Source organism: Ctenopharyngodon idella, chromosome 8 (genome assembly GCF_019924925.1).
Source record: "Ctenopharyngodon idella isolate HZGC_01 chromosome 8, HZGC01, whole genome shotgun sequence".
NCBI lineage: Eukaryota > Metazoa > Chordata > Actinopteri > Cypriniformes > Xenocyprididae > Ctenopharyngodon > Ctenopharyngodon idella.
In genome coordinates, this window is record NC_067227.1 from 29,626,986 (window position 1) to 29,644,585 (window position 17,600).

A 17,600-nucleotide genomic window follows, 5' to 3' on the forward strand; every position below is an offset into this window, starting at 1 on the left:
TACTAAGTAATCTAATTACTGTAATTTAATTACTTTTCCCTTGAAAAAGTAAAGTAAGGGATTAGCTACTCTTAATTTTTCTGTAATTTAATTACAGTTACTTCTGGTGTATACATCAATTCTATATAAATAATAGTGGATTTAAAATCAAAACTTAATTTTAAAATGTATGTTTTTAATGTAACCATCTCCCTTTACACACTTTGGTCAGTTCAAGAATAATTAATGCAATTGTATAATGTTTATTTGAAAGAATTAAAAGTACAGTTTCATGTCTATCCTTGAATTGTTCAACTGACTGAGGTTGATATGGGATTTGTAAAGTAATCAGTAACAAGTAATCCAATACTTTTTAGAAAGAGTAATTGGTACAGCAATCTAATTGCACTGTTGAAGATGTCATTAGTAGCTAGTAATTAATGCCGCCTTCACGTGCTCTTGGAATAATCACGACTTCACAAGTGGGAATTATCAAATTACCGATAGCACGTGAGGGAGCATAACTTTTGGCGCTCTATAGCGTTAATAAACAACAGAACTGCGTGCGTCTTGCGGAAGAACACTGTAGCCGGAGCTACTTCTCTCTGTTTATGTCTATGAGGAGTCACGCAGGTACGACCCGAACCAGTCTAAAATAGTCTGAATATAAACGCTTATTATAGGTGTACCGTAGTGATTTAGGATAATACAAAAACACAGTTTGGAAAATTAATTCATGATGTACGGACAGCAGCTTTAATTACTTTTTTAGAGTAACTTACCCAACACTGTAACCTATTTATCACGATCTAATTATAATATTCCAACAGAGAATCCTTCACAAATGGACAGTATTAACAGTCTAATAATATGCCTTCATTCCTGTCAGAGAACCGTAAGCAACCTAACATTTTGGCTGTAGGACAACGCATATGGCACACGGTGGCAGTGTTTGTCACAGAACGAATTTACCCAAATTACACAGATATGGATTGTTTTATTGATCAGTTAAGAATCTGATTAAAATGGTTAAACTGTTCAAATTTACCTTGAACACTTTAGATATTTTTTAAGAAATGTCATTTAATAAAAACGATGCAAACTAAAATGACCTAAAGCTGATGTTCTCAAGGCTGCAAGTGCTTGGAAATTAGTTATTTTCTTTCTGATGATGATGATTATAAAGTGATACAGTAGGTCCTGAGGTCGTGTTGACAGTAAAGCTGATGTGTAGACTGGACATGTGGCTTTGAGAACACACATTCCCCGAGTCTCTTATTTAACACAATGAAAATACGTCATTTCTGTTCTTTTTTTCCATTCCCCTGGCACAAAAAGAACATGAACTTCTCATTGCCCCTGAATCTTTAGGCCAGTAAATGTGTCATTGTCATAATTCCATATTTCTGACTGACGGCTGATTGATTTGTGAGCAGCTGATAATTTGGTGGTGAATGTTCACTCTGTAGTGCCTTTCAGTCTCTCTGTAGCAGTCTGTGTTTAGTCCTCTATTGCCCTATCATCAGATGTCATCATTTCTTCACCTCCAGCGCACATGTCTGTCATCTAGATTTAGTGTTAAGGCACTCAGACTGAGTAAACTGTGCTGGCAATAGCCTAATGGTTCCTCGTCAACATAGAGAAAGAGAGATCATATGTAGTAAAAGAGAACAAGATCCACCATCTTTACAGGACCATTAGGTGTTTTTCACCTACATACTGTCACACATGATTTGAGCACTTATGTAAATAGGGCAGAATGATTCTCTTTAACACACATTAATATTTATGCCCAAGTAAAGTGGCTTGTGCATTGCATGTGACAATGCAATAGTAGTGCATGCAAAATGCATGAGAACTTGGACTCTTATGTGTGAGCATGCATTATTATAAGTGAATTTTTCTCTATTCTTATGAGAGAGAACAATCTACTGTAAAATGTGTATTTAAGATCTAACTTGATCCCAGCTAACAGGGAATGTTCTCAAAACTTTGGCTATTGTTCTGGCAAGTTTCTCTCAAAGTTATGAGCAAACGTTCTTCTAGTAACGTCAATAGAATGTTTGTTCAATGTTGTCTTGGTTTTTTTTCAAAACGGTAGCACAAAAATGTTGCTATACATCGTTCATGGAAGTTTTTTTTTAACATTTTAGTTTGTCTAGCATTTTTTAAATGTTCAGAAACATTCAAGTAACATTCCCATAATGTTTGCAAAATGATAAAATGGAATGTTTCCTTAAAGGCACAATATGTAAGAATTTTGCAGTAAAACATCCAAAAGCCACTAGGCCAGTGTTATATATTTTGTTCACTTGAGTACTTACAATATCCCAAATGTTTGCAACTATTTGTAAATCGTGAGAAAATTGCACTTTTAACCAAGGCTCCGGGACGTGTGAGGAGTTGCCTGTCAATTGCGTCATACCCGCGTTACCCTCGGTTTCCGGTTTTATTTTGTAGAAACCATGAAAACACCAAAGATGCTTTAATATGTTGCGTTTTTAAAGACAAGGGAACAACTGTTTTGATATATTTATAGACAGAAAACTAATTATTGTTATATAGCTCAACACAATTAGTCTTATTGTTTAAATCTAATTTTCTTGATTTTTTTGCAAGTACCATGCTTTACTATGCCTCAGAGAAAAACACTATTTTGTGAAGTAGCTAACATAGCATAATCAGATGCAGCTTTATTTTTAGTAACAGTAATACAGCATTTTCTCCATCATACAATACATTTTAAAATTAATTGCATGCCATTTATCAACACAACACATCCAGCATTTAATATGATATTCTAAAATCGCTTACTGCAGTGTAACAAGTGTCTCACAGCAGCCGCCGAGCGAACGCACAGAGTAACGTTAATAACATTTTCAACACACTCAAATGTATCTGATATAGGGATGGGTAGTTCGACACCTAGTGTCGACACACGTCTCGAGTTTTCTACACACTAGTGCTTCGAAACAGTGTTCCGGAGCATTGCTTGAAATGAGGCTGTCATGTGACCTGTGGAAATGAAGCTTCGTTACCTCACTGACACATCACGCTGGGCTCAAACGAACGTATATTTTCTAAAGCTGGTGACGTGATTAGTAAAAAAGGAGCCGCTTAAGCTCCAGCACAGTGAAACAAATAATATTCTTGAATAAAAATAATAAACTGCAATTGTATTTGTGCATTTGTGTGTTTTTTTTTTTAACAATGTGCATGTTTGTGTTGTTTTGTAAGGAACACAAAAAATGGTGCAATGAAAAAATCACAGACCTTATTTATTGGCGTATTAAACAATCTATTTAGAAGGTGAAAACATACAAGTTCGATGCGAGTAAAAACAGAAAGAACAGAAAGCCTTTATTGTCATTGTATTGTGCAAAATGCAATAAAATTTCGCTGCACACACACGCGCCACCATCTTTCTAATGACATATATGGTTAATAAACATACAAATAAACCTTACACTGACATCCCAACTAACAAAACTGAATGACACAGGTAGTGTAGGAATTTTTATTGACCACCAGATGGCGAAGTAGAGCACTGTTTCAAAAGCTTCGAAGCACCGATGCAGTTTGTTGTAAAAGCCCCACTGCTTCAAAAGCTTCATTCGGCACATCCCTAATCTAATATGATAAACAGAGCTGTGTTACCTCATACTCATGACCGGAAAAGCGGAAGCGGCACCGGCGACTGCGGCATAATAAAAGTTCCGCTGCTCGTGAGACATGTGTTGCGCAATCGCTCCAGCGGCCTTGTTCAGCTCCCACAACACTCGGTCCTGCTCTGCTTCATACTACAGTAACGTTAATAATCGCATCCAAGAACATGATTTCTTCCCAATTCCTATCCCAATTCTTTTCCACCGGCCGTTGAGGTGAAGACCACATGTCCCAAGATTCTGCGCTCAAACTTGGCGTCATCAAGCTACGCCTTTGTGTTGAATAGGCCTCTAGAGACCTCTAGCGGACAGAAAATATTACATATTGCACCTTTAACGTTCGCATAACCAAGAAAAAAACATTTTTAAAACATTAAAAAACTGGACTGTTTGAATGTTCAGAGAACAATCAAAAATAACATTTTCATAACTTAATATGAACATTAGCAAAGCGTTCTTAGAACATATTTTTGTTAGCTGGGATATCGTTAAAGGAACAGTTCACCCAAATAATGAAAAGTCACTCTTTTCCATGCAATCACATTGAATGGGAACTTAAAGGGTTAGTTCACCCAAAAATGAAGTTTCTGTCATTAATTACTCACCCTCATGTCGTTCCAAACCCGGAAGACCTTCATTCATCTTCGGAACACAAATTAAGATATTTTTGATGAAATCCGAGAAGTATCTGAATACACCATAGACTGCAATATAATCAACACTTTCAAGGTCCAGAAATGTACTAAAGACATCATTAAAATAGTCCATGTGACTGCAGTGGTTCAACCTTAATTTTATGAGGTGACGAGAATACTTTTTGTGCGCAAAAGCAAAACTAAAATAATGACTTTATTCAACAATATTTTCTCTTCTGTGTCATTCTCCTACGCTGTTTACGTTCAGTGCCTCCAGGTTCTACGTCAGAACGCCGACTCAGTATTGGCCGACGCTGTTCACGTGAGCAGCACGATGCATGCGATCCTGACGCAGGAGCCGGCCAATAGGGATTTTAAGCAACAGCTGTTGATGGAACAGCAACAGCGACCGGAAGTAAACTGTCAACTGCCGTGGCTAAAGAACGCAAAAATCGCTAAGCAACAACAAAGAGGACGGTGTAACGGATCATTTAATCATTTGACATAGTAAAAAAAAAAAATCACATTTAAATAAAAGCAAGAGAATGGTTGCATTAAATGACATACAGATACAATTAAAATGCCACATAACCATAAATGTTACATTTGTGACCCTGGACCACAAAACTAGTTATAAGTTGCACAGGTATATTTGTAGCAATAGCCAACAATACATTGTATGGGTCAAAACTATAGATTTTTTTTTTTATGCCAAAAATCATTAGGATATTAAGTAAATATCATGTTCCATGAAGATATTTTGTAAATTTTCTACCGTAAATATATCAAATTTATTTTTGTGAGTGGATATGCATTGCTAAGGACTTCATTTGGACAACTTTAAAGGTGATTTTCTCAATATTTAGATTTTTTTGCACCCTCAGATTCCAGATTTTCAAATAATTGTATCTCGGCCAAATATTGTCCTATCCTAACAATACATCAATGAAAAGCTTATTTATTCAGCTTTCAGATGATGTATAAATTAAATAAATGTATAAATAAATTGATCCTTATGACTGGTTTTGTGGTCCAGTGTCACAATTATTTATCTAGTCTGTCACGTATTATCATATAGAATTTAACTGCTACTTCTTGACGTTCTACTGTAACCGTCGACTACAGGAGAATAGCCGATTTCCCGTAGTCGACAGTTACAGTAGAACGTCAAGAAGTAGCAGTTAAATTCTTGAGCGCTGTTGACGTTGTATCAGAGGCTGTTGCTTAAAGTCCTTAATGAGTCGGCGTTCTGACGTAGAACCTGGAAGCACTGAATGCAAACAGCGTAGGGGAATGACACAGAAGAGAAAATATTGTTGAATTTTTTGGACCTTGAAAGTGTCGGTTAAATTGCAGTCTATGGAGGAGTCATATACCTCTCGGATTTCATCAAAAATATCTTAATTTGTGTACAATAAGTTATTATTCATTGTGAGCTGTCATTGAGTTTGTGAGAGAATCTGATTCCTGAACGAATCTGCATGGTTTTGTGAACTGGATTGGTTGCATGAGGAAGGATTCTCCTGTTGTTTTCCATCAAACAATAACATTTAGCAAATGGGTTTGGAAAAACATGAGGGTGAGTAAATAACGACAGAATGCTCATTTTGGGTGAAATATGAAATAATATACGAATATTTATATGAAATAAGTCAGAGAGCTTTGGCCAAATATAATCTGAAATAAACAGAAAAACACATTATAGATCATTAAAACAACAATAGGAGCAAAGAAAACAATATTAAACATTTATTTTGTTCTCAGCCATGCGTGGAAAGCACACACCGACCATATTATTTTCTACGTATCAAACATCTTGCTGCAGGGCTTTATTGAAGGATTTTGTCAACAGAAACACTGAACTAAGAAAGATTCAGAAAACAATGAGTTTTATTCCCAGTAGCGAACCACTGTTGTTATTTCATGAAGGAATTCGTGTGGCTTTCTGACATCAGCATTAATTTTAATTACAATTGATTGCTTTGCTCTTTCTGTTATGGATTGTACCATTCAACATCAATACATCTTTATATAGACACTTAGTGTTGTAGTGCTGCATGTACTTAAAGGTAGGGTAGGCAATGTTTTTTATAAACACTTTTTGTTATACTGGTTAAAACTCTCTTCACATCCTGATAGCAGTCACTAATAGAAGTGGTCTAGATATTAAAACATTTACATATATCTTCTGTGGAAGTCTCAGGACCAAAAAATGTTTGTTTAATCATTGCACTAGGATACGATGTCCTACCTGCCTGTCAACATATGTAATTCCATACATCCACGCACCCTGCTCGTGCAGACATCACATGTCATCAGTGCGTTCTGTAAGGCTATGCAGAGCAGTGTTGCCAAGTCTGCGGTTTTCCCGTGGAATTGGGCTCCTTTAACACTGTTGCTGCGGATTGTTTTTCATGTCCGCGGGTTGAAGTGACCCCAAATAACATGATATTTAGCCCCTGGAATGCAAATTTTACCAGGGAAACCCCACCAAAAACGCAGATTTTTATCGGGGGACCTCCCTGAAAATGTGACAAGGCTAGTTTTGGGCTAGCTTTGAGTAGCAATTGGGAGGGTTTTGTTGTGAAAACCTGGCAACCCTGATGCAGAGTTGTAGACAGACAGTCACAGAGAGCCAAAAACAAACAGCAGTCATCTTTTACAGCTCCTCCTGAACCAAGACAACAGCTTATGCTGCGTTCACACCATGTCATAACCGTAATTACGCGATGGCATCCCGTGACGTTGAGCTGTTCACGTCCTCACACTCGGATTTATGCATTTCTATGTCAACACTATCAACGCCGAAATGAATCTGCAGCAGTCAAATGGTACAAGTAAGAGCTCTGTAAGTTGTTTACGTTCATTATTATTGTAATGTTATGTGCTTTCTTTGAGACATGAGGTAATTTAACGCCTTCTCTCATCTCGTGATGCTTTGCAGAGCGCTCGGGTGGGATCTCATGCTTTCAAAGCTAGCTTGCTATTGCTAGCCTCCTCGAAATTGCCTACCCTTTAAGCAATGTGGAGCATCAGCAGAATATATGGACATCCAAAAACACCGATGTAAAAAATAGAAAGACGTAAACTGACATTTCTTTAATGTGATGTGGAAAAAACACACAGCAGTCATGTTACTCATGTAACACAATAAGACTTTTCAGATAGAGTTTCCCATGCATGTTGTCAGTCAAACACAAAATAACCGCCTCAGAACACACAAAATAGTACATACATCCATTAAAACTCCAGATTCCTCTATTTACAATGTTTAACAAGTTGAACTGTACATTATTCTTTAATGTGGTGCATTCTGGATGCTCTATTGATATTCAGTTCTGAAATCTTTTTCTTTCCTATACATCTCTTTATAAAAGCACCAACATGTCTTTGGCCAAGGAGATCAATCATTAAATAAATACATACATTATATGAAAATAAAAATAAAATAAAATGAGAAGCTAATTAATAACATCTAGTTAGAATCGTTAAAATAAATATTAGATATATAAGATGCACAAAGCTATCAAATACACAACTGGCTCAAAATAGTGTCTAATTCATTCTTTGAGCTTACAATCTAAAATAAAATTGTGTATTATGACACAGTCGGAGATGATAAAGCAGTGACTTTGCTGTACGGTTAAAGGTGAGGAGAGTTTTTCTTCAGCATCAGTCAGGATCCGTATTTTTATCAAATCTGGTGGTCTTTCATTGGGTTTTTACTCGGCCAGTGTGTGCATGTCCAAAGTTGCGCCACTGTAAACATCTCATGCTAAAACCTTAACACAATAACCACACAATAAGCTCATTCTGAGGTAAAAATGGGACAACAAGAGATTTTTCCAAATCGCATTGTGCTATCCGTAAAAACCTTCTGGACGAGAAAGGCTTTTGGACACATTCTATCTATGAAGCATTTCAAGTGTTCGACAAAGATGCTCAATAAAGTATTTTCTGTTCGCAGTGTTAGCAGTTTGTGCTTCACAGTCAGTAACATCGGCTTTATTAACGTCCTCACCTGGCATCACAAAATACAACACAGCAAAACTTTCCCTTCGAATCTTCCTCAGTGATTTGAGATCCACACAGCTGTTCCAAGGGTCACCTGTAAGTACAAAGACAGATCTGTGAATAAGAGAAACTCAGCAACACTCAGCAAAAAAGTAGGCTGGCACTTTATGTGCGTTTGCGCTTTTTAAAGGGTTCCTACAAAGATTGCACATCAAAGTAGAGACAAACTGTCTGCAAAAAATGTAAAATAGCCTCAAACCAGGCAGCAAGGATTGCCTGGTTAGCATGATTCTGGAAAAAAAGCATCTTTCTCTATTGATGGCCATGTATTCAAATATATATGCTATATATATATATATCTATCTCAGCTAATGCCGTAACTATATACAGGGAGCCTTTACTTGCACATTACTATAATTAACAGAGCCCAAACTATTAAATTCAGTTGCTATTTATTTTTTGATTTAATAATCAATGAATTGCACATAAGGCAGGTTTTGCATTAACTTTCTAAATCAAATTATTACTAATTTATTAAACATTTACACAGTTACTGTCATAAAATTTATTTAAACATACTAAATAATTAAGACATTACTAACAGGTAAAGTAAATATAATGAATATATTTACTAATATCAATAAATATATATTCAATATAATGAATATATAAGCTATTAAAGCTGCAAGCAGCGATGAAAGGGCCCTCACACCCGTGCCACCGCCACCCGGTGGCTTAAGGGAAACAGCACGGTGGGCAATATGCATTTAGTATATAAATATAGGAGGACAACATCAGTCATTTGTATTTGCCACACTTCCTGCTACCAGCTGGTGGCACTATGACTATAACTAAATTTTGGCATGTAGATGTCTTCAGGCCAGGGCACTTATCAAAAAAGTGAAGTTTGAGGCAGATTGGACATTGTATGCTCAAGTTACAACCACTTCCTGTTTCATTATGATAATAACATGCTTTAGCACTCAGCTAAGTGTTGCTAGCATGATTTAGAATGTTTCTAGCAGGTTTAGTACTCAATTGCATATTTTAGTAAGTTGCTAGTAGTGCATTACAGTGTTAAACAAGTCACTTCCTGTTGCCAGTGGGTGGCGCTATTACTATAACTGAATATTGTCATGTAGATGTGTTCAGGGCAGGACTCTTATCAAACATGTGAAGTTTGGGGCAGATCAGACATTGTATGCCTGACTTAAGTAAGCTTCCTGTTTCATGGTGAAACATCAGACTTTGTCAGTCCGCCACGGACACGCCCTTCAACGAAAACTCAAGATCTTCGCAATTTAACATCGCTAAGGTTATAAGATTATACTGACCAAATATGATGTTGATCTGATTAAATCTCTATGAGGAGTTAATCACAGTGTAAAACATGACTTTTCCTGTTACCCGCAGGTGGCGCTATGACTGTAACTGAATATTGGCATGTAGATGTCTTTAGCCCAAGACTCTAATAAAACGTGAAGTTTGGAGCAGATCGGACATTGTATGCCCGAGTTACAACAACTTCCTGTTTCATGGTGAAACATCGAACTTTGTCAGGTCGTTATGGACACGCCCTTCAGCGAAAACTCTAGATCTTTGCAATTTAACATCACAAAGACCTTTAGATTAGACTAACCAAATATGATGTTGATCTGATTAAAGCTGTAGGAGGAGTTCGTTGAAGTACAATGTCTGGAAATGGCAAAAACTGCAAAAATTTTGCAGAGAAAACTCAAAATATCTCACTTCCTGTTGGGTTTTCAGATTTTGCACCCAAGGACTTTTTTGTAGGTATTGGGCTGTTACATGTGTCTACCGAATTTCATACTTGTACGTGAAACGTAGCGCGAAGGGCGCTTAATTGAAATTTTGTACGTGGCGCTATCGAGCCATTTTGCCACACCTAATTCTGAAACCCATATCAGACGTAAATTTTCACCACTTCTGACACGTGTGCAAAGTTTCATGAGTTTTCGAGCATGTTTAGGCCCTCAAAAATGCGATTCATTTTGGAGAAGAAGAATAACTGACCGAGCAATTACAATAGGGTCCTCACACCATCGGTGCTCGGCCCCTAAATATAGTGCATATATTTAGTGAACTAACATGCTGTGGACACTAAATGACTTGCCTGAGGTAAATGTAACGCTACGTGAGATATTATTCTCAACCTGTTTTATTTATGTCATTCCGCAGTTGAAACACTGGTTGAGAGATTACACGCATATCTAGATTGTCTGTTCTTTTTCTTCTACGCTTTTTCCTGTTGTGGCGGTTAGCAAACAGCGCTGCATTACCACGCGCGCCCTCCTGGATTGGAGTGTGGATCGCCTGTGACTGACTGACTATTCGTTGTCTGACTGTATGCACCGAACCGTGACGTCATACCATACGGTTCAGGACGAAAACATGTACCTTTACACCCCTGATAGATAGATAGATAGATAGATAGATAGATAGATAGACAGATAGATAAAATCAAACAGAGCACTTTTGTGGTACGAGTCTGGGCAAAAAAGGTCAAGCAACAACTAAAATGTTGTATGACAAAGTGAAAAAGATATGGCTTCTGGACATGAAAAGTGTGACTTGCTGACATGTTGTTTATCTCCCTTAACTTCCTCTTGTAAGCAACACCCACGAATGACAGATCGGGAGAAAAAACAAGATGCGCCATCACATCTAGTGTGTCTGCTCTGAATAGATCTGTGCTGTTTTTACATCATGCTGCTGAATGCTCCTTTGACACACAAAGAAAAACACACACACACACACACGAACGCTTCTTGTGGTATATGTGGGTGGTTTTCCTTTATTACTCAAGTCCTGGAGGGTTTCGGTCACATTTCCCATGAATGCAGTATATTCTAGTAGAGGCAAATACAGCCTACATCAATAGATGGCAGTTATAATAGGCATTTTGATAGCAGTAAGGGAATACTCTCAAAATTGTGCTTCAGGCAGAATAAATCTTTCTCAGAGATGACGTCCGTTATGTGTGATTCATTTTTATGCCATTATTTTCAATCGTAGTAATAGGATAACAATGGCAAATCTGAATTTTCCATTTTGCCCATGCAAAACTCACAGACTCTTTTGATGTGAAAGAGCCTTTAAATTTGACAAAAACAGAACTTTTTTTTGTTATTAAAAAACAAACAAGAAAGCCCAGCCCAGGTGAGAAAAAAGCCACATTGATCCCAGAAAATTGCAATAAAATTGCCAGAGTGCCTTCTGTGTGAACGCAAATACGTCCCGGGATTGATTCCGGGATGGGGACCTATAACATTGCCGGGATCAGTCCTGGAATGCGCCCTGTGTGAACAAAAGCCGTGATCAATGCCGTAAGGGGTGTGTCGTAGTGATGACGCTGAAGCTGAGATCGTTCGCCAGCATATGGAACGGTACACGATGCGCTAGTTCATGATCGAATCAGAAAAAAAATATATACAAGCCTGGTTTCTCGAAAGAGAAATTGCAGATCAATGGCAAACTTAAAGGGTTAGTTCACCCAAAAATGAAAATAATGTTATTTATTACTCACCCTCATGTCGTTCTACACCTGTAAGACCTTCGTTCTTCTTTGGAACACAAATTAAGATATTTTTGATGAAATCCGATGGCTCAGTGAGGCCTCCATTGAGAGCAAAGCCACCGAACCTCTCAAGATCCATAAAGGTACTAAAAACATATTTAAAACAGTTCATGTTGTTCAGTGTTTCTACCTTAATATTATAAAGCGACGAGAATACTTTTTGTGCGCCAAAAAAACCCCCAAAATAACGACTTTTCAACAATATCTAGTGATGGCCGATTTTAAAACACTGCTCCGGAGCTTTACGAATCGAATCATTGGTTCGGAGCGCCAAAGTCACTTGATTTCAGCAGTTTAGCCGTTTGATAGGAGATCCGAATCACTGATTTGAAACAAAAGATTCATAAAACTCAGAAGCAATGCTTTGAAATTGGCCATCACGAGATATTGTTGAAAAGTTGTTATTTGTTTTTTTTTTGCCGCACAAAAAGTATTTTCATCACTTTATAATATTAAGGTTGAACCACTGTAGTCACATGAACTGTTTTGAATATGTCTTTAGTAGCTTTCTGGATCTTTGAGAGGTTCGGTGGCTTTTCTCTCAATGGAGGCCTCACTGAGCCATCAGATTTTATCAAAAATATCTTAATTTGTGTTCTGAAGATGAACGAAGGTCTTACGGGTGTAGAACGACACGAGGGTGAGTAATAAATGACATTATTTTCATTTTTGGGTGAACTAACCCTTTAAGACACTGTGGAGACATTACACATCACATCGATGTCACATGTCTTTACAGGATCTTTACTGTATGTGTGTGAACGCACACACAGATTCCAGAAAATCACTGGCAGTGTAAATGAACCAAAAGCAAACGATCACGGGACAAATCCCAGGACACATTATCTGTGTATTTTCTTGAATCTCTGTGTGAAAGGGGCTATAGTAACACAAAGTAACATAACCATAAAAAGTAACTAAGTAACGTGAAAAGTTACTTTATATAAGTTTTCAGGGAGTAACGCAATGTTGTAACGCATTACTTTTAAAAGCAACTTTCCCCAAAACTGACCTTCAGTATGAACAACAGTAACAGTTTATGAAAATAATACTTTATCAATTGCTTAAAATAATAACAAAATTACAGATGCAAGAGCCTGTAAATGTCTATACAATGAGGGCAGTTACTTTAGCAGATGCCTTTTTGTCCAGTGATTTACCCTGCACTGACATGAGAAACTGTCTGTCTGTAGTAGCCAGGGGTAAAATCCCTTGTTTGAGGGCGCAGGAGCGATAGGGCAAGTGTGAGACAACGCTAACTCTCCTCTTCAGGGATCACTGCAGCTAACAGCACACAGATCACTGCTTATGACTGTCAATCAACTGTCAAGCTGATGATTTGCGCTAGCATTTGTTTCTGCAATGACTGAACCACACAGTTCAGCACTATATAGTGCTATGCGTTCGGTGAAGTTACCAGTCTGCTATTGTACTGCAAAAGAAATAGCATTATATGTACAAACTGGTGTCTGCTTTTAACTAACCAGCTTTAAAAATGCAAATACTAAACACTTTTATTCAGCAAGGACACATTAAATTGATCTAAAGTGACAGTAAAGACATTTATAATGTTACAAAAGATTTCAATTTTAAATAAACACTGTTCTTTTGAACTTTCTTTTCATCAAAGAATCCTGAAAAAAATGTATTATGGTTTCCACAAAAATATTAAACAGTTTCAACATTGATAATAATAAGAAATGTTTCATGAGCAGCAAATCAGCATATTAGAATGATTTCTGAAGGATCATGTGAGGCTGAAGACTTCAGCCTGAAAATTCAGCTTTGCTAACAGGAATAAATTACATTTTAAAATATATTCACATAGAAAACAGTTATTTTAAATTGTAATAATATTTCATATATTTTTTTCATGTATTTTTGATCAAATAATTGCACCCTTGGTGAAAGGAGACTTCTTTTAAAAAGATTTAAAAAAGCTTATCGACCCCAAACATTTTGAACTATATTACATATAATTGAAAAATGTAAAAAAGGAAGAAAAAATGGACACCAGGACTAGTTGTCATATGGCAAAATTATATAAGGTCTATATCTCAGTACCTAGGGGAGAGAACAGAAAAAGAGCACTCATAATATATAACAGAATTATTTAGCATTTGTTTTATTAATAAATGCATTCGTAAAATCCATAAATTAATCATTTTCAATACACTTCTATCCACATGCTTTTCATAATTAATTTTCTGCTTCCAGTTTCTTCGCTTGTGCACCCAAATATTGTTGCAATGCAGAGAAATATCCATATCAACAAGCATCATTTCAAGAATTTCGTGCAGGCTTAGTGATTTTTTGCTTCCAAAAGCTCAGTAATATGAAAGTAATGAGATGTGCTGCTTCAAACTGCATGTGTTGAGGAAGCAAATGTGTGCTTGCAGAGATAGAGAACAAGTGGAAAATAAACCCAAAAGCATTTCACTGCAATTTAAAAGAGGAAGAGAGAGAGGGAGATGTTATGGATATAAAAATGTGAGGGGGCACTCAATACAACTCACGTAAAAAGATTCAGGGCACATTAAATATTGGATTTAAAGCATCGAGTTCCCTAACAATCCCATCTTGGAAGCTTTGAGGATAGTTTATTGCAATGAAAAATATTATGGAGCAGTATTTCTCGGCAGATCTCCTGGTATAAGGCCATAAAAAGTTCAGTTTTCTCTTTTCAGCAAATATGAATTCACAGCAGAACCTAAACACAGTATAAAAACACAATGCTATGTGGGTAGTTGCCAGGGCTTTATGGTGTTCTGAATGTTTTTAGTGCATGGCTATGCAGTTGATTAGTTGTTATGGTGTTGCTAGATGGATGCCATGGCGATCAGACCAGTTGCTATAGTCAAAGACTTTATATATAGAAAGACGGTGCACTCGTATTATTATGAATGGGAGAAAGTGCAACGTGCAATATGGCGGAATTAGTCCCGCCTTCTATATAAGAGTTAATCGGCGATTGGTAAAGTCATCGCATCACTGCAGCTGCCGTTAGAAGCTCCGGTTCCTATAGAAACAGTCAGACATGCGCTTAGGACTGCGCATGCGCATTAGCTTTATAATGGCAGCCCTGTTTGAAGCTCGAAAAAAAAGTGCATCCATCCATCATAAACGTACGCCACATGGCTCCGGGGGGTTAATAAAGGCCTTCTGAAGCAAAGTGATGCGTTTGTGTAAGAAAAATATCCATATTTAACAAGTTATGAAGTAAAATAACTAGCTTCTGCCAGACCGCCTTCTGTATTCAACTTATGAACTTACATCGCGTCAGTTACGCTTGTTTCGTAAGTTAAATACGGAAGGCGTAGGACGTAGCGTAAACGTTTTGAACTGCAAGAGTTTTACACTTTCTACGGAAGGCAGTCTGGCAGAAGCTAGATATTTTACTTTATAACGTCTTAAACATGGATATTTTTCTTACACAAACGCTTCAAAAGGCCTCTATTAACCCCCCGGAGCCATGTGGAGCATGTTTATGGATGGATGCACTTTTTTGAGTTTTAAACAGGTGGTTTCCATGCACTGCCATTACAAAGCTTAGGAGCATTCAGGGTGATTATTAATATAACTCCGATTGTATTTGTCTGAAAGAAGAAAGTCATATACATCTAGGATGGCTTGAGGGTGAGTAAATCATGGGGTAATTTTCATTTTGAAGTGAACTAATCCTTTAAAGCAATAATAAAAAAAGGTTCGCCTATGCAGGGTTGTTATCATTAGAAAACTAATGTATGACCTTTTGGTTCTAATTGGAGCCTTTATTTTTAAAAGAGTGATTTTATATAATTTAGACTGGTTGATTTATTTAAGCCGGGTTCACACTGTATGATTTTGTCCATGATTTGACCATCTGAGACAAATTTCATGAATCCTAAAAGATTCCTCAGATCCTAGGAGATCCTGAAGTCTCTGATCGTTAGTTTGACATGTTCACAGACAGCTGATTAATGACCATTGCGATCAAATTTTACCTCAGACAAAACTCTGACTGTCAAATCAAAAACCAATAGGAGCACAAAACCTGATGACACAATTAGTGAGACAACAACAAACCACCACTTGCTCCAGACACATCGTCTTCATTTTTTTCCAGTTTTCTTTTCAAGAGAAGCCATGATCAAAATTAACACTAGAGATTGTTTTTGTTTGCTAGCCACGATTTTTATCCCGTATGTAAATGCAGCTCACGTCACTGAACGTGTCACGGATTGATGATGTAAAACTCCAGATGTGCGCCAACTGAGATCCCACAGTGTGACATGGCTTACAGCGAGGATCATGTTCGTACAGTCTGACAATCAACAGTCATAAAGGACTATTATAAATTGTACAGTGTGCACCCGGCTTTATTTGTATCATTCTTCCAGACTTTAATGGCGTCTCAGGATATTCAGAACAGACTTTTTTTTGAAGAGTCTGAGAGTGGCTGTTACCTGCTACTGTGACCTGTCTGGCTCGATCTTCGTCTCTCCGTTCTGCTTGTCATTGATGGATTTCTGCGAGAGGCGTGAGGACATGGTGGCGGCTTGCACCACAGCCTTGAAGCTGCGCTTGCGCTTCTGCACGTTCTGCTCCGGGTGGAAGATGATGACGTAGACTTTCGGTATGTAGAGCATCCCCAGGGACACGGAGGCACTCAGACTCATGGACACGGTCAGCGTCGTTGTCTGGATGAACATCTGGATCAAACACAGGAAATGGAATGTCAAGAGATGAATGCAGGATACGTTAAAGCGAAAATCTTTTGATAGACCCTATTAGATCACAACTGAGATCATTTTAAAGGGTTAGTTCACCCAAAAATAAAAATTCTCTCATCATTTACTCACCCTCATGCCATCCCCAATGTATATGACTTTCTTTCTTCAGATAAACACAAACAATTCATTCACACAGACATTGATTCACCCATTGAGGTCATATGGATTGGTGTGTGCGTGGTTTTTCTAGCGTCAACCAAGCAGCAGCCATTCACTTGCCTTCTATGGACTCACAGAAATGGATTATTTTCCTAAAAAAGATTGTTTGTGTTTATCTGAAGAAAGAAAGTCATACACACTATGGATGGCATGAGGGTGAGTAAATGATGAGAGAATTTTCATTTTTGGGTGAACTCTCCCTTTAATATCTCAGTTGTTCCTAGATAGACATGACACTAAATGGAGAAGAAATGGGGAGTTTTGTCTTCTGTTTATTTTTGATTTTCTCTCGACAGATTCTAGTAATTTCAGAGCTTCAGATGAGATCTCAACTAAAAAGTCTTGCTAAACTAATTTGCAAAACTCAAAAGTCATTTCAATATGAACTAAAACATTTATCAGATTATTCCAAGACAGATTTATTTGTACAATTTTAAAACAAAGAGATAATTATTCATTCATATTAATATAATTATAAAAATAAAATTAGAAACAAATGACTTAATTATTATAATTATTAATATACAGTCAAACCAAAATTTATTCAGACACTAGGTATAATTTTTTATATATTTTTACTAGTGTTAGTGCACTATAGTTCATTTATGTATGTGAGGATAGCAAAATAAACTGAGACATATTATACCCATAAATTCTTCATACAGTGAATACCAGTAAAACTGATAAAAATATGAGACCAAATATTATTCAGTCACTTTGACCTGACCATGTTTTGCTTAAGTGTTATCTGACATAATTAAGAATATTTTTTTCTGAC

At 37.0% G+C, this 17,600-nt stretch overlaps 1 protein-coding gene across 3 annotated transcripts in view; it reads right to left on the reverse strand.

Annotated features, from left to right (window-relative positions):
- Positions 1–6,015: 6,015 nt before the first annotated feature.
- The window catches only part of grm6a (glutamate receptor, metabotropic 6a), a 65,721-nt gene continuing 54,136 nt past the window's right edge, over positions 6,016–17,600 (reverse strand). For all 3 annotated transcript variants that reach the window (XM_051904372.1, XM_051904371.1, XM_051904370.1), the window contains 2 exons: positions 16,337–16,582; positions 6,016–8,387 (listed from right to left, as the gene is read on the reverse strand). In XM_051904372.1, coding sequence (XP_051760332.1) covers positions 16,340–16,582 — 243 coding nt within the window. In that variant the 3' untranslated portion in view covers positions 6,016–8,387; positions 16,337–16,339. The remainder of the gene's footprint in view (positions 8,388–16,336; positions 16,583–17,600) is intronic.